The following is a 25,986-nucleotide window of genomic DNA, read 5'->3' as shown; positions in this document are numbered from 1 at the left end:
GATCCAAACAAACAAAAAAACCCCACACGTAGTTCATAAGAACAACTTATGGATTTTGAAATTATACTTGCCTCATATTATAAAGAAATGTAAAAATCCCAAAGATTTAACAAAATAAAACATCCAAATTGAAGCAGAAATATTTTATGTCATTGTTTTAATTAACATATCATCAAAGATAAAATTTTATCAAAATAAACATATTTAAACTATTTTAAAAATCTACTTGAAAAATGTAGATAACATTGAAATGTTTTACAGTTTCAACTTTGCTGTATTCAAAATCTTTAGTGAGAAAATGCTTCTCGGACAAATTCTGATCAGTCAAACTCAGGAAAATAGGGAAAGACGAGAAAAATTCAAAGGCGTAAAACTGTCCCCTCCCACACAGCCTGACTCATCACACAGATGCAGGAATCCAAACAGGGTGACATTAATAATCTGTGCCATGGAATTATGGACCTTGCTAACTGTGGATGTCATGGAGGCAATAAAGATGAGGAATGAATTGCTTAAATTTATAGAGCAGGTGCAAGCATTAACTAAACTTTTCAGAAGGTTAGTCTTGCATCTTAAAGTGGAAGTTAATGATGTGATTATTTTTCTAGTTCAGTAACTCAGGAAGTAAGTGACTTATAGAGTCTCATCTTAGGCTCTTTAATCTTATTTGAGTGAATTTGTGAAAGGAACTAACATTTATGTGCTATCTATGACTTATTTTGACAGAAGTCAAGCAACAGAGCACTTTCAATTTAAATTTCTCATCCAATGAGAAATTTTGATTTTTTGGCAAATGAGTTTACTCTGACAGAGAACCTTAGAACAAAATTTCCTTTAAAAAATGTAATGCTAATCATTCAGACTTATGATATCACTTTAACATTAATTATAAGAATAGCAGACTTGATTTAAAAAAAATTACTGTAACCATTTTAACTTTATGCTATAAACAGTCAGAAAATTGATTTTAAAAACAAAGCCTCTTTGAGGAGGAAAATAAAAGACAAGTTATTTTAATCAAAATGCCCCTTCAAACTGAAACATTAAAATCAATAACAGTAATGCTACAAGCTTCTGGTAGTTTTTCAAGTAGTCCCTTTGGGAAACTCTTTCAGCTTGGAGAAGCTGACAGTTTTATTCTCTACCTTCCCAAAATTAGCTCTCTGGTGGCACTGATACTTTTCTCCCTAGGGTGCAGCAGTTTTGTTCAGCGAGCCTATGTGACAAAAATCCCACAGAAAACAAAACCCATATAAAGTTCCATTTAAAAAAAAGAGGTTTCTGTACCTGAAATACAAACCAAGGATCTGTGCCATAATGGGCCTCTAGGGCCCCTCATTATTTAGTGACTTCAGTCAAACACAAACCTATTTCCACAATCTAAAAGCCGCAAATGTCACTCGGTGAACAAGCAGTGGTGAAAGGCAGCAGGCAGGTGCTTCTTCATTATATGGCACCCAATCAATATGCAACTTTCCCTGATAGCTTTTGTACTAGATAAATTCTAATCTGAGCTTTAAAAATACAGTAAATTAGTAAATAAGCAGTGGTCAACTTATTAGTGTGTTGTGTTTTTTTCTTGCAGGTGTGAAATAAAGACTGGGTAAAATTAATTATTACCAAGGGGAAATACTCAAGATAAACCACATTATTTGCACTTTATTGTCTCTGCAGAGGTGTAAATGGCTGTCATCTTGGTCTTTGTATTGCGCTGATAAGGTGCTTCTAGGAAAGGGAAACCGGGCAGAAAACTGGAATCATTATGCATTTCTGAGGTGTTTATATTGAATCATATCATTTGGTGAATTATCTTGAAAGAGAAAAAAGGACACATCTCCTCACCATCTCAAACAAGCAAACAAAAAAACAAACAAAACCGCCAAACAAACAAAAAACCATCTCAGCATCCATAAAATTAAGAAGACAGGAAATTGGCAATAAATGAAGACTAAAGAAATTCCTCAGTAGTAGATCCACCTGCTTCCTTTCATGATGCAGGGACATTAGCAGTGAAATTTAAAGGCAATGAACTTGAGAGAACTTAAAGAAGGGAAGAAGCAATGGTAGTAGGTCACATTCCCACCTTTCCTGAAAACCTCTGCAAGATCCTTCACAAAGCCATCAAGTAGCAGGGGATGTTGCTCACCAGAATTGTGACTTGAGGTCAATCTCAGTTAGTGACTGAATTTTAATTAATCTATGCGGCACTGCAGCTGCCTCTGTATTTTACTAAAGCCTAATAATGAGGCAGTTTTATCACAGTGAGAAATTAACAGTAGGCTAAATCATAGAATTATAGAATAGTTTGGGTTGAAAGGAACCTTAAATATTATCTGGTTTCAAGCTCTCTGCCATTGACAGAGACACCTTCCACTATACCAGGTTGCTCAGAGTCGCATCCAAACTGGCCTTGAACACTTCCAGGAGTGAGTCATCCATACCTGTTACAAGTGTCTCATCACCCTCATAGTAAAGAATTTCTTCCTTACATGTAACCTAAATCTTCCTTCTAGTTTAAAACTGTTCTCCCCAGTACTATCACTATCTGTCTGTGTAAAAGGTTGTATAACTAGCAGATATATTCCATTTTATCTGTCTTTAATTCTGGAACTTGAAGACCATCAAATCCTAAAGTGACTGCAAACCATGCCTCTCAAAAAGACTGTCCCTGACAGGACTCTTTGCAAGCATTTCTGCAAACACTCTTTAGTGTTGCATCTTTATTTCATTATCAACTTTAGACTATAATATTTTTTCAAAATACACTATATGTCAAATTGTTTTAATGACTCTATAATAACATAAAAAGCTGATATGATTAAGCCTTCTAGTACAGGGGTGCCTCATCTTGATGCACCACATGGCTGAGATTCATGGCTACAGGTTTTTTTAAGGAAGAAAAGAAAGTCACATGTATGAGAAATCAAATTAAGAAAGATAAGATGTGTTGTGCCAGGTCCATGTCTCCTTTCTTTTCTTTTTTTTTCCTCCTGCAAGCGAGATGCTTTGCTTCTTCTTGAGATCTTTGCTATATGAGCATTAAAAGTATCTAGTAACGTAAAGCCTTAATAGAAAAATATTCCAGTTGATAGTATAATGCAGAGTTGTACTTCCTACTTTATTCTGAGCACTTTCAGATTTCAGGGTATTTTCTTGGTTTGTGGTAGCTTGATCTGAACTGTATATGCATGTATATTAAGTGTATATTCATTAGAGAAAAAAAATTGTAAAGGTTTTGAATACGTTATCATTTTCCACTGTTCTGATTATCAGAAACTAATTAAAAACTTCATATTTCATATTCAAATTTTATAAATTTTTTGTTTATACATCAAAATCTAAACAAACATCCCATTAAGATCAACATTCCAACTGATTCTACATCAGGGTTAGCCTTTATCTGATGATTCTCAGAGTGGGATATGGTTAAGATCAGTCTGATTATCTCTTCATTGCTCCATGAGAAAAAAATTACGTATTTGTTAAAAAATGTATTTATTTCCAGAGATTGAGATGAAAAGTGATTCTATCAAAGAATATGATTAACTCTTTTCTTTAGCATTACCACTGCTGGAAATAAAATTTAAACAGCGATATTTCATTAATATTTTTTCTATAAATTTGATAAGAAGCAAGGTGTCAGGAGAGGTTTAGGCTGGATATTAGAAAAAGGCTCTTTACCCAGAGGGTTGTTGGGCACTGGAATAGGCTCCACAGGGAAGTGATCACAGCACCAAGCCTGACAGAGATTCAAGAAACATTTGGATGATACTCTCGGGGACATGGTGTGACTCTTGGGGATGGTTCTGTGCAAGGCTAAGGGTTGGACTTGATAATCCTTGTGGGTCACTTCCAACTTGACATATTCTGTGATTCTGTTAAATTTTTCACAAAGTTAGAAAGTTGTATATCAGAAGTGAATGATAGCATTAAAAAACTATTGTCTCCATTTTGACCAGTGTGACATATTTTTGCTACATAGGCATTTTCTCAGCTGCTGATCTCCAGGGGTTTCAACAGTTAAACTGATGGATGATGGGAAGATTTCTTGACAGCCTGGTAATCTGTCCAGAGGGGAAAGGATGCTGTTTGTCATGGTTCACATACTGGAAGGGCTTTTCACTAGCCAACCGTTTGCACACATCTAGGAGGCCAAGGACTATTTTCCCCCACTACTCAGGTTAAGACAATGAAACCAGCACTGCCAAGATGCATGCAGGCAATGAGACAAAATACTTTTATTTGCTACTGGCACAGAGCACTTTCAGCTTTGCAAACATTTACTATGTTTATATTGTGTTCAGTAAACACTTAAAGAAATTTATGTAGTCACTGCCAGTACTATTATTAACACAGCTCCAAATTTCACTGTTCATTTCTGTATCCTTCATCATTACAGTGCTACTGTAGGCTGCACCAAAGCTGTGGTAGCATAAGTAATTAATTCCACAGATGAGCCTCCCATACTCCTGCACATCCTCCTGACCATGCAACTACACTAATGGGAGTTATATTCACAATTCTTTTTCAGTCTAGAAGTTGTGTATGAACTCCTGCCCATACTGAAACACTGGTGCTTGTCAGCAAGGACTTGCTCTGTTCACTGTCAGGGAGCAAAAAGTATTCCTCTGCCCACCCACCTACTTTTATGGTACTACATATCTAAACTGCCTGTGTAGCCCTAGTGTAGGTCCCCATCGCCTCCCAGTTCCCTCAAGATGAAATGCAGGTCTGGTATTTTTCCCCATACTCCCACCCACACCCTGGTCTATTCTGCTAGGAACTGAAGGTTCTGGAGTCACATTTTACTGCAGGATGCTCCAGCCAGCTCCCATATTAGGGCCAGGAAACCTGAGCATGCCACAAGGTGCTGTCACATGTCAACACAGGTGTCAACCTTGAAGCCTCTGTCTTTTTCCTGAAGAAAGTTGACATAAGTGAAAGAGGTCCAAAATGGGAGATGAAGTGAGAAAAGCAGACATACACACACACATGCACCCACACATGTACACACTGGCATCACACTGTATTCAGGAAAAAGCAGCCTTGCAATATATAAATGGATAGTGGTTTTAACTCTGTAGGGATTTCAAAGGAAGCAGAGAGCTGTACTGATGTCTATCTTGTTATAGCTGTAATGATGAAATGTACCCTTGTGCAGCAATGGCTTATATACAGTGCAGCACCTGAGAGCTGAAGAACTACATTCCCATGTAGATGAGATATCATCATTATTTTTTCAACATGTTGATTGGGAAACTTGTACTTCTTTGGAAGCTATACCTTGCAGTGTTGGCCCAAGGAATGCATCTGCATATACTAGTGAGATTATATGGGAAACAGGAAGATATTGCAGCTCTTTTTCTTTTTGTTTTATTTTTAAAATCTGTGTAAACCAAAGTTAAGATATGCAAAATGTACAGAAGATGTGAATAAGTGTTCTTGTGTCTAAAGTAAGACATAATACAAAAAGAACACTAAAGAAGCACATAAACATGACTATCATTTACTGTGTCTCTCCCTCTTGTGAAAGAAACCCAAAATCTAGAATGAAATGCAGTCATTCTGTAGGCACCACTTCACTGCCACATAGCCTGTTCTGTTACTCTCTCCTGAGAACAGAAATATTTTGCTGAAAAAAGGGACATCCCTGTGCAGAGTTAATATCACTTCTCCCTGATGTGGCATCAAAAGAAAAGTGAATGAACATAAGATGATGCTAGGCAACACAGTACAGAAGAAATGAAGAGGCAGGAGATTAGGAAATAACCTTGAGAAGGAAATGAGCTTTTCTTGTGTGGAGCATATCTGCATGATCTTCATCTGAGAGATCTGATAGATCATCAAGAGAGACTTCCACAAAGTGCAGGTTCACAACAGTACTGTAAATGTGAAATATATTAGCTCTTTAAAATTTCCTGTTAGGTGGAAAGAAAAAAGAAAAAGAGTGTTACCAGACTTACATGCTGACATACCACTCAGTTATTTTTCTTTCAATACCTTGTTAAAAATCTAGTGCAGTCATCCAATTAAAATATATCTTCCATATATATTTTATCACAAGGAAGCCACACAAACTCTCCCATGTACAAACACATGTATATGTATTTTAATTTTCATTTAGTCAAATTTTATTTAACAGAATGTCATTCTTGCTCAATAACCAATGATGATTTAAAGTAGTAATACTCTCCAAAGCAGCCCATTGATCACAGAGAACTGATGATATTGAAATATACAATATGAAGAGTGACATGTTTCACAAAGTTGCTTTATCTTCAGATTTTAGGTTGGAGCACAACAAACCAAAAGTAACCATTTCACTAGGTCCAAGAATAAAATTCAAACTGACAAGAATACATGAAAAAAAAGAATAGTTATTGAAACTTTACAGAGAAAAACATGACTAATAAACTTGTCCTGGCTTTACAAATCTCAGACCCCCTGAGTCCTAACAGTACTAAACTGAGAAACAAACAAACAAATGTTATCCTTAGGATACAAGCACTATTTGCAAACTACTCCTGTAATTTAAATTTCAATTTTGATATGGTGCTATAGTATTTTCCATTAGGCTGCAAAGTAGGTCGTTGTATGCCAAAAAAAAAAAAATCAGTGGTTACTGCTATGCAAGTACTACAGATCACGAGAGCCTTAAGGCACAGATTGCCAATACAGCAATTTTAAATTTTGCCATGACTAGCTGTGAATTATTATTCCCATAACAGAGTTGTATTAATAGATTACATGAGTGCTTTTGCATTTGCATGAGTGTAGAATCAACAGAGTGAGAATGATTTGTGCACAGCCTTCAATAGGACAGATGTATTTCCATAATCTACTGTTGCTTAGATGTTGGGGCAGTAGTTCCTATCTGAAGAGTGACAAATAACACTCAGGGGAAGGTAACATGCTAAATCACAAGAGCTATCTCAGAGGACTGACTATCTACAGCTATGCTAGATGTTTTTTTTTTATATTCTTCTATCATAAAATTGGCCTTTGCTCTCATTTTCCATTTCATGCTGTTACCAGAGATTTGTACAAGGGAAATATTTAAAATATTGGTCCTCAAGATCTAGTCTGCAGATTATCAATGTGTTAGGATCTTTTACATTTTTCTTCAGTTATTCATAGAATAAAGTACATACAGCAGACAGGATGTTGTTGAGGGTAGGAGAAGAGATGAAGGGTTGGGAATGTTTTGTAGCACACATTTCACACAGCAGTCCACAGGGTGATAGAGCTAGAGAACCAAATGATTTAAAAGAGCCATTATTCTCAAGTTGAACACTAGTCAACTGCAAAACAACTATTTGCCTTTTTAGATAGTGTCAGATATTCCATATGTGCCCATCTGAATATATTCATAGCTGTAGAATCACATTTTCTACTATTTAATTCCTTCTGCTGTTGATATATCAAAGACGCATATAAAATATTTAAGGAAAAATGATTATACACTTATAACCCTGAAACTCTTAAAGTTATCATAATCTTAGGCACCCCTTGTAACAATCACCAATTTAATATTCTTGGGGATTAAGTGTAATGCTTAAAGTTGTCAGTTGCCTTTAAATCATCTCCACTCTGTGTGACTGATGGCTACAATTAACACCACCAGCAGCACTGCTTAAAGACACAGGACACAGATCACCAGCTACAGCTCAAAGGCTGCATAATTAGCACAAGACACTGAGGTTCATGGAGGAGATTCCCACACCATATAGGCACTGATACAGATGTCAGGGCAGGGCAGGCTTTAATTCAAGAAGCACTGAATCCTCCCACAAAATTTTCTCTGCAGCGGGGACTGGCAGAATACATCCCTCCCTTCTCTTCCTATGGACAGGTTGGTGTGGGCTAGCTTTCCAGCTTCTGCATGCTACATGATATCCACATCCTGGGAGCTACTGTGGAATCAGCAGCAGCAGAGGCAGTTCAGGTCTACCATATGCATCAGGTCTAAAAATATCAAAGCTGAGTTTGTGTGGGAAAGAGAGAAATATGTTATCTCTCCTTTCTGATGACAGATGTGTCATGGGGTTTCTAAGTCCTCTCTTACATTACTAAGCAGGTGAAAGCCTCCCTTAGCATTAATATGGTTAATCAGTTGACTCCCAACTCCCCAATGCTGTTTTTCCCACAGGCCTGCCACCATTTCTTACAGCCATGGTGTTCCTTTCTTTCTCTTCCTACACAACTTCCTCAGCCAAACAGGACACAGCATTTCACATATTCCTGGGGCACATCTCCAAGAGATACTCTGGTGGCATGCACTGATTCATTAAACCGTGTTCATAAACTCAGCTGTAGCACCTACTATTTGACAATTTTTAAAGACTCAAGAAACTTCATCATGGCCATATATGGTAGATCATGTGAGAAATGTACAATCTACTCATAATGTAGAGGGTGGACACATAAAAGGCTACCAATTTGTTTCTTGGAAGTGACAATAACAAGTTCTATTTCATCATTATTGCCATTCATACAGCTTTCCACTGCTCGCTTCCTTTTTTTTTTCATTTTAATTACTGTGTTTTATTATATTCCATTATCTCTTCCCTTTTTCTCCCTTTAAATTTTTATTAACCAAGGGATCTGATTTGAGATGCTTGCCTTTAGGCACTGATGTATGTTGCTGATGTGTCAGCCTCTTTAAGGAATCACAGCAACATTTCCATATCAAATACAAATCCTAATTAACCCTTGACATTTGTCTACTGCAAACTGGCAAATGTGTCAATTCTCTGGAAGTGAATTCTCTGCTAACCCCAAAAGGAAGGTTTGTCATACCTATATTAGAGAGGACTTGTAAGTGACTGATGCTGACTGACGCAGAAAGAACAGTTCTGGCTGACCACGATCCCTTGGAGACAAAATACTTTGGGGCCATATTTTAACAAAACGTGTACCATAAGGTATTACCAGCATCTCCCCTTGGAGATCTCTATTTTGACTGAGTGCAGGGCTCCCTCTGCTTCTGGATTCCAGAGATATAACCAATTCAGATTTTGAATTTGCTGCAGAAACTTTTCTCTCTTTTTGAAGTCACACCATGCAAGAACTAACACATTTGTTATTGATCAGAGCAGTTTACATACACACAAAACACTGGAGAAGGAGTGACAAAGTGGTGGGTGCTTGTGACTCAGGTTTCAACTTCACCACTGCCCAGCGTTGCAAAAGTTGTTATTTTTTAATAACAAAATCACATTGCAAATTGTACACTCCAATAGGGGTCAATGCCATTTTGTGCCAACAGGCCCCTTTAAAGGAAACAAATTAAGATCCCAAAAGCTGACAGGAAAATAATTCCCACACAACTGAAAGATGAAACACAAACTGAAGGGAATGTCCAAGTCAATCTCCTACATACAAACCCTTGACACAGGATCATTCAAAGTTGCAAGGCAATACAGGGGGTGGGATCCTGTCTACCTGGCTTGTACTTTAATTTGTGGTCACTTAAGCATGCCTCTAAACAAAATGCTGATGTTCCCTAAATAGTTAATGACAAACAAGTATCTTGCTTTGTCCCTGGCCAAGTGCAAAATTCTTTACCAGGCAGACATGATTTCCTTTTTGGAGTCTTCAGAGTAAATTACCTTTTTTCCTCAAGAATTAGAAAGAAGAAAGGCATTTCATTTGGGGGACATACTTTTTTTGCCATTTACTCAGCAGGAATGGTAAAATGCTAATTCAGATTTAGCTCCAGAGAAAAGCAGAGCATCCCTAGTTTGCAAAGGTCTAATGATAAAACATTCTAAATAAACTAGGCATGAATGAACCAACAACCAAACAAGCTTACACAAAATAGGGGCACATTATTTTCTCTCCTGCAGCTAAAACAGACTGAGTGATCATCTCTGCCACAGAGAAAAATAATTGTAATGTCTTCTACTGAGAAATGTCTCTAACTTGCTATGTTTTGCTATCTGAGAAATGGGATAACTATGATTTTTTCCATTTCATAGTGTGCTTCGAAGGCTGTGGACAAAAGTAGTACTCTCAGCACCAGATGTACATGCTTATAAGCTAAATACCTTTCTTTAGAAGGACGTGATACAGCCAGTCATTTGATTACGTATTTTTTTCAGTACAGTCCATTGAGACCTTTGCTCTTGACTTCCACATTGATACTTATGTTTCAAATTTGTCCTGGTACCCAACACTGTAGACAGCCCAGAAGGACATACCCCACAAGCAATTAAAGATTATCAAAATCAACATCAACATCCTCTCAAAATCACATTTTAATATTCTAAACAAAATCCTGAAGCCTCACTGATTTTGAGTTTTTTCTCTCTTGCATGCTCTTTCAAACGTAAACTTAACAAAAAACTTGACAAATATATACATCGATAATGACAGAAACAATAAAATAACAGGCATATGACCAAAGCTTATTGCAGAGTGTTTTCCAGGTAATTCTAAATGGTAGTTTATGTGATGCTTGACAAACTTTAATTTCCAAAACAGAACAGGAAAATAATAAAAGGCATAAACAGAATACTGTCAGGTTACAATTTTATCAGTAAATGTGCTTAGGCTTTGCTGTGACTGTGATTAAATAATACAAAGAGCATTCCATGTAAGGTACTGAGCTAAAACAATCCTTTGAGAGCAACATTAAAATGAATCTGATCCTCCACATATCAGTGACCTCTTGAGGTCCCATTTACTCCTATTTTCTTTAATTCTGTGTTCAGTTTACATATGTCTCTACAAATATCTTTTGTGGCTAGGCATAGCATGTTTGTAGAGTGCAAAAATCTTTTTAAATATGCTATACAGTAAATTTACATTTTTGTAAAGACATCTCAAACTATTTTACAATGAGTAACTACCGGGACTCTGTGCATTTGTTGGAGCTTAGTGGGTCTGATTACCTGTCTCTATAAAGCAAAAAGACTAGTGAAACTTCTGATTACAAGAGGAAGGCTTTGGGCATGGAAGTTTTTATAACTTTTCCATATATTTTTAAACATTTGTTTCTTGAAAAAGACATCAAGTAAGGGGATATTTGTAGATCTTATCAAAGGCCCCAGACTCCATTTTTACACCTTTTTTTTTTCTTGTGTGTGTGTGTGTGTGTGTGTATTTGCTTGGACAGGTACATCCAGTTTTTCCACTAAGTTCCACATATTGCAGGATATTTTTATATGCATATCAGCATGCACAATTACAAAAAGATTTTATTCTACCCAATACACAACAAAGGTAAGAAATTAAGAGGAATTCCTCTCAAGCATTTGAATTCTATTTTTAGCACTTCAATTCTGCTATAAAAATTAGACAGCAATTCCTATGATAATAAACATTGGAAAAAGTTTTCTGTCCAAATTTAATCTAATAAAAATTGACCTACCTATAAAGATTTTCTACAAGAAAGGTGGAACCGTTTATGTACCCTGATGTTTAAAAGAGAAATGCCTTTAAAGAATACTAAAAGCAGGTAAAGTATATTTATTTCTTACCCATTTTCATATTCTTACCCAGTGTCACAACCCCAATAACCACTGTCAGACTTTGCTTCAGTGAAATAAAAGCTGTGGCCAAGAAGACCTGCAGACCAACTCCCCAGCAGAGAGAATCTCACTGAAAAAGCAATTTTGTTCTTGGTGAAAGATGAGGTCCCAGTTATACAAAATTATAATATATCCTACTTTACTTTCTGGAAAGAATGTATTAATATTCATTAACTTGAAGCTGAAATCAGATATCAGAAAATATTACATAAATTAAGTGCATAAATAAAGGATTTGCAAACAAAACAAATTTGTAAGCTTCAAAATAAATTTTAAGCTCCATACAGTGGAGCAGATTCACAGTTTCTGACCAGACAGCTGCTGCATTCCAAAATCAGCATTCTGCTGTCTTACACTAAAGTCTGGCCCATGTATCTAAAAGGATCAATGAAGATTTTGATCACCGCTGAATAACAGTTTGCATACATGTAGAATACTGACTAAATCCTGAAGCCCTTAAAAGGAGAAAATTTCTACTGATGTTATAGAATTATCTGACAAGGATTTAAAAATCAGATCAATGACAATATTCTATTCTACTAACCAGAAGGGTGGGCATATACAACATACATTCAAGTATGGCACTTTTGCAAATCCTGGACACACATCTCACTTATCCAGCATGATGCTACAAGGAATGTGAAAAACATGACTGAACAAAATAGTATATAAGAATTGATCATTTTTTCAAGTCTCTCAAACCACAGAAGTAGTATTACAACACTTTCTACTTCTGACAAGTTGTAGGACAGACTGATAAGACATTCAGGCTCCATATCTTTTCTCTCTGCATTTCATAACACATATCATGAAAATAGGAGAGCAGAAAGGCAATGACTTGTTTAGGCAAGTTCCTGTAATGTGATGGCATACACTATTTATCAGTGTTGCTAATGAACTGCAAAGTAGAAAAGCTTTATCTTTCTGTTGCCTGGGCTAATCAAGAGTGATGCTGGTAGAGTCAGGGTTGTCTCAACCCTGAGAAATGCAAAGCTGCCACCACGGGAGTTACAGCTAAACTCTAGACAACACACTTTCAAAATTTCACTCTCTGCTCTTAACTCATCTCAGCCTACTAAATCTTACAGCTGTAATCATCCTGGGCAAGGAGGGGTGACAAAACCAACTTTGAAACTTCAATGATCACTAATGTGATGGAAGAAATTCTTTAAACTCTGGCACTTGGGAAGCAGGGTTGCTGTGAGCTATTGCCTCCACTGTTGTCAGTGTTTTCATAACTAATCCTTGCATTGCCTGGGTGTGTTCTTACAATACCTCTAACTATTCTGATGTCTTGCTGGGCACCCTGTGTGTCTTCCCACTCTGACTGTAAAGTCCTAATTTTACCATGGGCTGCACACACATCAGCCAGCACACAAAGATGACACAGCCCCTGTATTTCAGCTTATTTAACCAATCCCTAGTGAAACCTGTCACCTTTTTGAGGTAAAATGTATTTCTCTATTATGGCACATGTTCAATATATACACTTACACTACAACCAAAACAAAGATGTTCTAAACACATAGGCTGAGATGTTTGACTACAACTTATTCATATTAATCCTTGCTTGGAGTGGGATGCTGTGTTCTATGGAAAGTTTTACTATATTAATAAAATGACATTGTCTCAATATACAATCTATAATATATCTAAGTACATTGAATAGGTATGATTTCTTGTATAAACCTTCAATGAAATATACTTATCTAACAATGTCACCTTGTATGCTTGTCAGAGCCTGGTAAAAATATATATATATGTATCCAGTCTCCCAGTACACAAGATTCAGTGATTAACTCCAAATCTCTGCTGCCAGGCGTTACTTTCAGATAATGATTACACTGTATTTAGAGGACTAATGTCTCATTCCAAGGGAGAACAGAGTTCTGGAAAAATAGATGACGTGCACCTAAAATGTAAGAGAAGTAACTCCAATGTGTCCCACATTACAACACCCAGATTACAGTAACAAACCAGGTTACTTGTGTAAATGAAAAGTTAAGGGAAAAACTCAGAGATCCATACAGCTCAGCAACAAAGCTGTCAAAGAGCTGGTTCCAGTCAATCTGTTACCTCTTTCAATGTTACATGTTTTTTGCTATATCACAATCCTAAGCCACAACATTACTTGAGAAAACAATTTCTAAAGTTAGGAAACATTTGACAGCATCTCCCAAGTTCTTATATTCCCTCCTTATCTTTTCACACTTACATGAGCACTGCAGAAAGACTCCAGCAGTCAGTGGGCTAGTTTGCTTCCTATGAGAAGGACATTTAATTGGCTTTGATATTTTTCTTTGTCCAGTACGTATTTCTCTCTCTCTCTCTCTCTATCTGTGTGTGTGTGTGTGTGTGTGTGTGTGTACAAGTGTTTTCTTCTCTTTTTTTATGGTGCACTTCACTGACAAATTTAATAGTCACTCATTTCCATAGCACTTGTTTGCCATAACTTACAAAGTAAAATTGGAGAAGTATATTGTATTTACAAACAAGTTGGCACTTACAGAATAAATAGTTTTCTTTTTTTTTTTTAATTTCATTTTATTTTCTTTTTTTCTCTTCTTCTTTTTCACTCAAGGGCATCCAGAATTCAGGCAGAATAGTAAAACCTGCTGCCATTATGCTACATTAACATGAGTAAATAGGATTCCAGCTGTTACGCTCTTTCCCAATGGTTTGCTTGTTGCTGAGAGGCAGTGCCTTCCACCTCAGTTCATGTCCAATGCTCAAAATCTGTTAGTCAAGTGAAAGCAAAGGCTGCATGTTTTCTTCCTCATTCTTATCCATGCGTTTCAGCACCCCAGGATCCACAACTGACTGAGACCTGCAGAGGGACAACATGTTTATTTAACATTTCTAGATCACGACAAATGAGGGTAAACCTCAGCTTTCTTTTGTTTATTTTAATATCTGTCAGGACTTAAAAATAATGGCACAGCATTACCCAAGCATCTAATCATTGCAAATGGTCAGGAAACACCCTCATGGACAGATAACATGGCTTTAAAGGGCTCAGTGATGATTTGTGAACATAAGGGCAAAAAGTGGAACAAAGTGGATCCTCTCTTCTTCTGTGAAATTGTGAAGCACGGTGCATCCTCAGCACACAAGAGCAAACTAAGCTGTTCTTTGCACTGATTTAAGTACTGACCCTCTCTCCAGATGGTTTTATATGGCACCAGGCTGGTAGAGAAGGTACAATTCAGCCACCAAGCTGGGTAATGACCCACTGCAATTAACAGGATGTGTTAGCTGGAAGCACAATTTGCTCCTTTTCTGAATAGCACTTAAATTCAACAGTGCAAGATTCTAAGCCAACCATAGGGAATACTGCCATGGCTAGAAGTATTTCTGGAACAGTGGACAAATCTGTCAAACTTGCTTATCTGCTCAAGTAAACAGGGCAGGGAAGGATGATAAGGGCAAATTCACTGATGATTGTAAAATTTCTCCAGGTTCTCTGATTCAGCATAGAAGCATAACATGGTAGGGGTACCCTGAAATAGCCATATGTGGCAAACAAAGAGGAAAACTCAGCCTTCAGCAAAATCAAAATGCTCCATTAAAAACAAAGTCGGAAGTGTTAAGATGGGGTCTCACAACAGTTGCTTGTCAAAAAGCAGACACTTCTGGGGTACAGTAAAAACAAATTTTGTTAAATATTTCATTCAGTGAGACGAATCTCATGCATGAAGTGCCCATTTCTCTTCCTTTCTGCAAAGAAGATGTGAGATGGCTAAAGAGCATGTGTACATCTTTACAATGCAGGCATCTATTTTTGATCAGTGGAAGCACACGGTGCCTGGAGCATTGGTACGGATTTGCCCATTTAGAGGGTTACAGTGCAGAGAAAAACCTTTGTGAATTCTAAACTCTCCTAAGACAAATATATGGATTCAATCCTTCACTCTTATAAACTGGCATCGAACAGTGAAACCAATGAATGAGGCTGATAGCAGGAGACAATTTCCCAAAATATCTAAAGAAAACTTATAAAAACATAAGAAAATACATCTGACTTAAAGCCCAAGTGAAAACTTTAAACACAAGGATATTTTCTAATAATATTTATCACATTCTCTTACTAATACTAAAATCAAGAAACTTAGTTTTAAAATATGACCGTCTCTCTTGTGATAAATGTAATTAATTATTTTTCATTAAAACTGTACTATAACACTCATTCTGAAAATTAGTCAGTTCTCTCAGGCAGAAAACTAAACTATTGAATTAAAAATGCTTTTTTAAAATCTTCACAAGATACCGTGTCAATGCAAAGCTGATTGAAATTTGCTGGTGGGAAGCTGCACTCATGGAAAATCCAGTTCATCATGATAAAAATTGCTGTGGAAGCATATCCATTTCAAAGGATTGCCAACTGAATTTAAGTACTAAAACTGAGCCTTTCCTCAGCTGCCAATGACTGAGCAGTCAGGGTGTCCACTTCTCATCCAGTGAACTGAAGGTGACCTGGAATTGATGCAAACCTGGACTCAAATTCCCTGTGAGAGATCTTTGGCCATAAATTCCCAGGGTCTCTAAAATCCCCAGTGCCAAGGCAGGTGTGAAAATTGAACAGCACAAATCCTGACCTATGATTTACAAACTGAGGTGCCTAAATGCCTTGAAGGAGAAACAGTTTTCCTTCAGTTTTGAATAGAAATTTACCCTCATGTCTCATTCTGTTCAGCAACAATGCACAAATGAAGGTATGTAAAAGGAAAAACATTTGTGTAAGTCTATAACACTTTCTATTCTATCTATACCTCTCAAAAAACCCAGTAGGACAGAGTTATACTACATAGTCCCACTGCAGAGGTGAGGAACCAAACCACAGATACTGTGCAAAGTTTAGCAACAGAGACATCTGCCTTGCAGGGTTAGGTGAGAAGAGGATGCAGGTCTCCAGCTGGGTGCATCAGCCATGACAGCCACAGGTGAGCACAGCCACAGGCTAAACCTGACTCCTGAAACAACTGTAATGGTGCCACACGGCATCAATCTGTTCTCCCCAGAGGTCTGTGCTACAGGTGGGATTAATTCCTCCTTATCTCCACCACACTCCTGTTATTGAACAAGTTATGCTTTTTTTAGAAAGGAGTTTATGCAGAAATGGGGGAAGATGTCGGAAAATTCTTTTAACTTTAGTGCAATAGTGTTTGATCCCTACCTCTGTGACTAATAGTCTTACTCCAGCTTTTGCACTTTTCATTGATTTACTGTCATGGGGGTTTATGTTTAAAATCTGATTCTGCACTAACACAAAATACTGACCGTGGTTTCAAACATAGAAACAACCCATCAGGTGCCAAACCCAAGTTACATTTAATTTTTAATGAAATAGAGTTTATCCATTTTATCTTAGCTTTACTAAGTGCTTTAACACAATCTGTGCACTTAATACATGGAATTTGTGGGACTTTCTGTCCATCTTACTACTTGGTACTAGCGTAGCAAGTCTACTTAGTACTTTTTATATCCAACAGCAGGGAATGAGGATTCCAGCAGGTGCTGGAGGATTCCAGCAGGTGCTGGAGGCATGCTGAGAAAATGCAAAAAAGGTGAAGAAATTTCAGTTTAATATTACATAGATACAAATTTCAACATGCTTATTTTCTGCAGTATCCTACTGTGTCAGCTCACCAGACTAAAGAATGTCAATTTGAAGCTTACACTGAAGTTCAATTCTGTGTGAAAGATTTTTCAAGCACAAGTTAAATGAGAATAAAAATTATTTAAGAAAGAATGAAGGATATGGTCAACTCATTGCTTTTACACTTATTAATGTGTTTGCCCAGGATAATCTGGAAAAGTCTGCTCCAAAGAGACTTGTGACAGGCCTTCTAATATTTTTTGTACCCTTCAATGAAGTTATTTACTCTCATACTTCATTTTGCAACAGTAAAACTTCTGTATTTCAGTTCTCTACCCTTCTGTTAAATTCCACCCTTCTGTTAAAGACAGCTTCTCCATTGTCTCTTAATTCTTCAGTATCCTAGATCATTCCTATCCAGTTTCTTGCTACTTCCCACTTGCAATGCACTGTAGGTTTTTTCAACACAAAATCCTTAAACTTTACTGCTCTTTTTTCTTTTTTATTCCTATAGCAATCTCATATTGTCTCCTCTCTGTTTCCATAACAAATATCTCCCTTTCAAACCACACTGTTCTTCCCGTGAAACATTTTTCAGCCAAAATCATCTTCCTGGTTGAGGAATCTCAAAATATTTCATCCTGTTTAATCTGTTTCCAGAGTATCTTTCCCTTTTGCATCCTGTGTCATCTTGTGAAACTGGGTTTCCAATGTAGCATATTCTGACTTAATTTTAATTCCTTTCCATACTGTTTTTTCCCCTGTTTGCTCTCTTCTGATCTATTGCTAGGCCTACTCTTTATGAGTTGCACTCTGACTTTTGCTGATTTGCTTGACCTTTTCTATCACAGTTGTAATACCACCTTTTCTCTTCTACTGCCCTGGTAGGCTGAATCAGGTTCATCCCTCTCAAGTGAGTCACCTCATTGCTTCCATAGCTACTGGAGAGGTAATTAATCTCTTCCTATACCTTATTTTGAATGGTAAAATGCGGCAAGCAATTACACTGTACCTTCTCAAAGAGAAGAATATCAGAACACCAAGATGTTTACCAGACTCGTGTATAACAATTGGCACTGATTTTTATCCTGGCTCTCCTCAGTACATTTTCTCATGTTGTGTGCAGTCACTGTGACTGACAGTTCAGATGCTGTAAATGTTCTGGCACCTACAGGCTGCTGGATAGCAGGCACTGGGGTATGAGATGGAGGAAGATAAGAGCTATTTTCACCACCCAGATGGATAAATGGCCCCAGTTTACCCTCTGCACCGAGGCTCACTCCAGCTAGCACTGTTTCTCTAATAAGTATGGCAGGCTGGGGGAATGGGGGTTCGGCTTATTCAAAACACAGTACTGTATATACAATGTATATGACACCACAGAAATAATCAGCTGCACTGAGTTTACAACTCACATGGGTAATAAACAGGGCGTGGTCTTTAATCAACACTGATCTTCTTAAGAAAGGGACAAAAAAAGAGAGTACCTTATTTATAACAAACTGAGGCAACTATTTCCAACTTCATAAAAGAGGATGAAGGCAAATGTCAACCTTATGGGAATACTGGAAGACCACAGTACCTTTAACTCACCTTTTCATGGATTTGGGAGAGAGGTCCTTTTCTGTATCCTTTGCAGGAGTGTTGTAGGAGTCTGCATTGCACTCACTGTCATCATCATATTCGTGGTCAAGCAGTGTTCTTGCCCATGTCCCCATGTCATAGGGGGGCAACATTCCTCCAAACTCTGAAGGGAGGATCTCAGGGTGTATTAGCTGATGCAGGCTGTTGAGGTTATTACCATGCAGGAATATCTGTTTGTATGCATGCAGGTAAAAACAAAAGGGTATCATAAAAACTCATCAGAGCCCAAATGACATCATCATTATTAGAGCATATTGTACAGTTTCAATACTCTGGTTGAATTGCGCTAACAGAGGTTAGCCTCCAGGGGGAGGAAAGCACACATCACCTCTGCCTTAGGCATTGTCATACTATGTTCAGAAATCTCCAAAGTGATTAAAGCATAAATTATTTAAAATGTGTGCAGGGCAAGAGACTTAAGGAGGGTAAGAACTGATGTCTGGTATGCTAGAATATTAGATAGACAGATTGCCTACCTCTTGTTATTTGCTCTCCCTAATTCTGTGAATTAAAATAAATGAATAATTAAGAATACAAATAATAAATAAAAATAATATTCACCATATATATCAAGGTGTATATATATATTGACTTTCAGCATCCAGTCATGAGTTCTATAAATAAGATAAATTGTGCAGTGTAATGATAACACTGCTGGAAAGATTTTCTTCCTTAATCCAGTTATACTGGTAACTGCCATTTATATTTGACAATATATGAAATAAGTAATAACAATAAAATAATTCCTGTGACAACAATGAGGGAATAGTTGATGGACTATTTGATATTTTCCATCAATGTTTTGGTAGACTGATATTCATATATAATTTACATTTTTATATGTGTCTACTAATATGGCATATGTATATGAATAGTTGTATTTATGTTTATATTTATTGTTTCTCCTCAGAGGCCTAGAATGTGTGACCTATGAGCACCTCTGGATTTGCACACCTTTTTGAACAGACACTAGGGACCTGCAGACTTTCTATAGGGAAGAAATGTCTGCTTTTGGGTATGGCTACACAGACAGCTCCCAGCACCTACTTCTAGACCAGTGAGTAATCTGGACCAGGATTCACCCTTTGGAACTAAGAGCAAGTGCCATGGCACAGTTCACATTCATATGGTTGAACTCCTTTCATCTCCAGAATGAGCTCTCCTCATCCATACAGCTCACTGTTCGATGCCATCCCCAGATTTTTCCCGGGCAATGCCTAAGAAAGTTCCAGCTGGCGCTCGCCAGTGCCCTTCCAAAAAGTATCCATGCAACTGAACAGCAGGAAAGGTAGTGCTGGACCATTTTTAAATGATTAGCACAGAAGCAGCCAAGAAGGAAAGGTAAGATGCTGCCTCCTAATAGCTGTCCCCACCTCTTGGTCCCCATAAGGTAGGCAGAGATGTGCACACAGACATCAAGTGCTACCAATTCACATTCCACTTCAACTTGCAGGGACTTCTCTGGACAGCTATACCCTTAGCATGACTTATCAAGAGTTAAATTCAAAAGGCAGAAAGACAAAGACCAAATATATGTTTGTCTTGTATTGCTTATTTCAGCCCATCTTCCAATCAGCTGTGGACACAGGAAGGTTAATATGACTGTGCAAATGCAGAAATTTTCTTCCATCTCAGAAAGGAATTGATCTTTTAGTGAATGAACAAATATTAATGGTGAAAGTAATTTTTTTATGGTGCCTTTCCAGCTGTATGTTTCATCTCTTAACAATTGTTTTTATACATAGCTAGTACTGCATTTATCTGAATATAAGTTGCAAATCTGCTAGACATATTAAAAAAAACTACAAAATAATTCATGATAAAGACAACAGATGAATAACAAGCCTCAAAAAAAAATCTAAAGAGAATTCCCTTGGGTTTGGTTTTTATTTTTTTTTTTAACAATTTGTTCTGCACATAATACTTTTTTTTAAAGCTGATTTTAAATTTTATGTGCCGGTCATAACTTTCACATTTTGACACTAAATTTTGAACTATAAATCAATATTTAACCACCTGGCTACTTTTCATAGGTATTCAGTATAGAAAAAAACCAAGTGCAAAAAGTCAGCATTTCTGAAAATATATGCCACTGATTCAGGTGTCTAAATAAAAATATAGATGCTAATTGATAAGTATCCATTTTTAACTGCCTTGTCACTTATTTTTAATATAGTAACACACACAAAAAATGTGCACTTTACTCCCTAGTTATGCCTACACAGCACTTGAGTTAAAACGGCTTCAAGCATATCTGGCACTACAATGTTCTTTGCTGAAGATGTAGTCAACAGAGTGCAACTGAATCCTGCAAAATGGGGTTTCATTTGCATATTTATAACAGATATTACATAAAAGGCTTTGTGATCTGTAGCTCAAAATCTGTGAAAACCAGAGGCTTCTCAAGCATGATCTGTCAATAAGAAACAGCTAAACACCAAGGATCATTGTGGCCTTGTAGGCTGTGTTAGAGAAGAGAAAACAGATACTTGCTCAGAGAATTGATTCCATTAAAAAAAATCACATTCTTTGTAGTGGCTGTGTACATGATGTTGATTGTGTTTCCCTGGATGACAAATTTCCTGTTACAGAAGTAATATCATATGCTATCACCACCGAGCTCTAATTTAATTGCACTGATGCAAATGCTGCAAATTCAGCAATGTCTCGGAGACTGCTTGTGCTTATGCACAGATGCACACACACAAATTTCCTTTTATTGCTTTCATTCAAATTAGTATTTTCAAACTACTATATACTTGCTGAGTATTTTAGCTCATGCTCATATCAAGGAAATCACACTACAAAAGGACTCTTTAGTCATTACCTCTATTTTTAAAAGAAATACACAAATGATCTTAACTGAAATTAAATGTAATGGAATTGAATACAATCTTAATAGAATCTGTAATGTTGGCAATAATTTGTATATAACCCTCAGGAGAAAGCATATGCTTACATTTTCAAATACATTTAAGTGCACTGCTTGACTGTGTCCTTAAAGGATAATGCTGTATAAGTTTCTAAAATTGCTGAAGGTACTCTTCATAACACAGATGCATTTAAATACTTTCCAGCAACAGCAAGCTGATATCTCATGTATATTAGAATACATTATTAGAGTATGCTGCATTTGCTCATGACAACTGCTAGGAAATGGACAATTAAACAGAAGAATACCCTCTTTCGTGTCTTCTCCTTTAGAAAGGGCCGTATAACTGTGTAGAGGGCATGTATGTACCACGGCTGATTCACGAAATGTATTCCTCCAAACCGAGCTGGAAAGCTGTCCTGTAAATCACAAAACAAATACATACAAGTGAGTTGACTCTTTTAACATATGTTGCACATGCATCAGGTATCTTTTTTTTCTGAATGCTTTTATTTTAATAATAAACCTTTAACAATTGTGTCCTCTAAGCTGAGTTCCAACCTTCCAACAAGGAAGCAACACACCCCAAACAGAGTAGTGAGGAAGCACGCTGAGATAGCAAAGGTACTCCAATAAAGGCACGGCATTTCTAACCTCCAGCAATGCTTTAAATATTTATGATTTGCCAATAATCCATCTATGCAATGTATTTTTCTCTTTTCCAGTTGTACAGATTTTATTGCTTTTTAATAGTAACAATCTCAACTCTTCTATGTCATTGAAGAGCACTAAAAATGTCCCTCATTTCCACCTTAAAAAGTGTAAATCTAAGGTTCTATCCAAAATGTCTCCAACATTATTCATATTTCATAAAACTGAGACCACATCAAATATTATGCATAAACTGTTATGCAATATCTATGACAGTAATTCTTGTCACATAGTCAGGAGCCTTCTGGGAACTTAAATGTAAGTATAGCATATCTGTATTGAAGCAATGACTTTTCTTTTTTCTTGCAGAAAATCACAATGGGCAGATAACCCGCTAGGAAAGATTCTGATATGCATTTTCAATTTCTAAGTCAAGAGAATACGCCAGAGGGTTTGGCAGTTTGAGGAGGGCAGCCACTTTGTCCTGGAATACTATTGCCAAATTCATTGTGTGTCCTCATTTTGTCTTTGCTTGGTTGATCATATGCACAAACAATGCAATAAGCTGCCACCATCTTCTATGTTGCCTAGAGTTACACCAGTGAAGAAGGAGGAAAGAGGTGTAAACAGGCGTAGTTGACAAATGTCCCCTTTTGTTTTCATGGGTTATATTAGAACCATCCCCGTGAAGAACCTTCTCTTAGGTATACAGGCTTACTAAATTAATGGCTTTCATCTGAACCCTAATTCAACAGGTGGCCCACTATATGCAGCCATAGCAGTCACAGCAGCAGAAACTCCCATTTGACAACACAGGTACGAACAAGGACATGCTTCCCTGCCACACCTCTTCCTCTTCCTCCTCCTGTGTCAATGCAGTAATGACAGCTTCAGGTCTGTGTCACTGGGATCAGAGGCTCAAAATGAGGCAATCAAATGCCAGATGGGGTGCTTTGTGCAAATTGACCTATTTTGCCTCCTCTGGAGGAAAGGCAGCATTCCACACAGAAGTCCATATAGAAGCCTCCAGCAGCTGAGATACATTTGGAGCATATTGCTTTTGAGTCATACAGCACACAGCAACAAAATGGGCATAAAAAAATTATAAGCTATACCAGCCAATCAAGGACTATTAGATAAGGAAGGCAGAAACTGCAGGAAGGAAATATTTCATGGAATGTTTCCAGACAGGAATATACTTTGAAAAAGTGCATGTGCCTGAATGCTCGCAGAACCTCTTTAGTTTTGCAAATGCATTCTGACCTGTGGAAATAATGAAGTCTGAAGAGGTCACTTACTTCTCTCAGAGGTTCCAATCACATAGTGCCAGGCACACCTAACCTAGAGGCTCTTTACAGCAGAGTGCCACTTGCCTCCAAATTGCAACAAATTGCTGGATTTTCCATCAAGGCAAAACCTTAACAATAATTTACAGGAAGGATGACAACTATAACACACACTACTCACATCTAACTGGCCACAGCACAACAGTCAGTGCAATCAGCGGTCTATTTTGCAGTTATTCTCCAGAAACATTTGATTGACAACAGCCTTGAAATGAAACAATCCTATTGAAAGATTGCTGCAGAAGTCTCATTTTGCTAAATGCCCAATTCCTGTCAGGACTGACTAAACATCAAACAGGATGCTTGATAATTGGACACGTAATTCACTCTGTTCAGTATTGTAAAACCCCAAACACCATTTTAAGAACACAACCGATGATGTACAAAAGGTAGTAAATTATGTCCCTATCACAGCAATCCAACAAATCCATTAGGAAGCATAAATCACAAGATGACACCTTAACCTTTAGTTACAGGAGATATAATTTATCTACAGAAAGCTTTGTTTATTTGGATTATCATGTCTGCTGCCCCAGCAAGGAAGTCCAATGCTCCGTGCCGTGTACAGTGCACAAAAGAGCACAGACTAGAGCTGCAGAAGTCTAAGCAGAGATGAGAATCACACAGAAACTGAAGACAGTTAGTGAATAAGATCTCAATAGGCAGACATGTACACACACAGATTCACAGCAGAGCACCCAAGGTATTTGTATTCTAATATGGGCACAGAATGTTCCAGCAGACAAAAGGATTGTCTTTAGAAACTATCACTTTGACACTTCTCTCTTTTCCTGCATCTTAGAAACCATTTACATGGAGGATCATGAAGATATGTGGAATGGTTCTCAAACAGAAGATGCCACTTGATTTTTAAATTCAGTTTGTCAAGTATTTTCCAGAAATTTTGAAGGCATTTTCCAGAACTAAAGAAGCTGGTCATTTATCAGTTTCTGTGACTGAACCGAGGTGTCCAGATTCAGGAGTACTTCCTAAGGTGTAATTAGGAACCCCCAAAACTTGTGTAAAAAAGAGAAAGGGTGAATTGGTCAGAATGATCCTGCATTGTAAAAAGTGCTGGGACTAGAGTTCAAAAGCTGCTGAAAGTAGATCCAAAAGCCAATCTCAAAAGCATTTGGTGAGAAAATAAAAAATCAGAGTAAGCAACTACATCTGCTGGAGAAACAGGTGTCAGGAGGTTGTCTGACTCTTCTCAGTTGTATTTGACTTCCACATGGGGATTTGCCACACAGATGGCCATACTGCACAAACAGCACATAGGAATTTCTTTCAAATCACTGATTCTTGTGGGGCTTTATGCAGATTATGTTACAAGCAGGGTGGCAGTCACAGCTACCTCTGTAGTCATCTGTACTTCAACAGAAAAGCCTTTAGCCCACAAATCACATGTATTCTCAGTAAAAGGAATCCCTTGCCAGGAAACAGTAAGAAATGGAGATCAGCCATGAAGTGAGCTGTGCTTCTGACTGGAAAAGTAATAACCCTGATCCAGCTCTCAGAGTGTAACAGAAGGTCCCATTCTCCACTGTGGCCAGTAGAAACTCTTACAGCACATGTAGTAATAGCAGAACCAGTACATATTTTCAACAGTACCTAAGAGATGAAAGTGCCCAAACCAGGGTAAGTCTTAGTGGTGTCAGAACTGTTATCATAGTGATAATGAAAATTATCCACCATTTTAACCTTTACTAAATGCAAAAAATTAAGTAACTTCTTAAAATCCACAGCATTCTCTACTCCTTCAGTATCTTGTCTACCATCTTAAACCTCTAAAGTTTACTTTTAATGAAATAGCCCTCCTAGCTGAAGTCAGTACTGCAGCCAAATTTGTTTGCACAGCTCTTAGAAGTGCAGTCTCACAAACTGCTGGGACCGCTATGCGCCCAAAGGTGCCTTGGCAGCCCCACCACATCAGAGCCTTACAAGCATGCTGCACATCGCCTGTAAACAGACCGTCTGGAACCACCTTGCCATTTTGTAACACTGCAAGTGTTCTTGGGCACATATGCTCTGGGGTTATTTTTGGGGGTTTGCTGTCCTCATGGACAGTGAAGCTGGCTTTGCAGACAGCCTTGAGACATCCTTCAAAGGACAGTCTAGACAAATATAATGAACACACACACTTTGCTTAAGGCTACACTTGAGTGTCGTGATGAAGTCAGGCTCCAGCATTTGTAGACAAGAGGCTACAAAGTCAAAACTGCAGAAACTCTATCCTCGTAATAAAATTGCAAATTCAAAGAAAGCCTATTTATGTCTTAAATGTGGCTTGAAGAGTTATTCCTTAAAATACTACATTACTTCTTCAGCTATTCCAAAAAGTCA

At 37.5% G+C, this 25,986-nt stretch overlaps 1 protein-coding gene across 1 annotated transcript in view; it reads right to left on the bottom strand.

Moving 5' to 3' along the window:
• Positions 1 to 6,036: 6,036 nt before the first annotated feature.
• CLVS2 (clavesin 2) overlaps positions 6,037 to 25,986 on the bottom strand; it is a 59,244-nt gene continuing 39,294 nt past the window's right edge. The window contains exons 3-5 of the mRNA XM_071548995.1: positions 21,955 to 22,065; positions 18,724 to 18,944; positions 6,037 to 14,361 (exon numbers count right to left, since the gene is read on the bottom strand). Of these exons, the coding sequence (XP_071405096.1) occupies positions 14,274 to 14,361; positions 18,724 to 18,944; positions 21,955 to 22,065 (420 nt within the window). The 3' untranslated portion in view covers positions 6,037 to 14,273. The remainder of the gene's footprint in view (positions 14,362 to 18,723; positions 18,945 to 21,954; positions 22,066 to 25,986) is intronic.

This window comes from Pithys albifrons, chromosome 2 (genome assembly GCF_047495875.1).
Source record: "Pithys albifrons albifrons isolate INPA30051 chromosome 2, PitAlb_v1, whole genome shotgun sequence".
NCBI classification, from domain to species: domain Eukaryota; kingdom Metazoa; phylum Chordata; class Aves; order Passeriformes; family Thamnophilidae; genus Pithys; species Pithys albifrons.
This window is presented reverse-complemented; position numbering and strand designations above follow the sequence as displayed.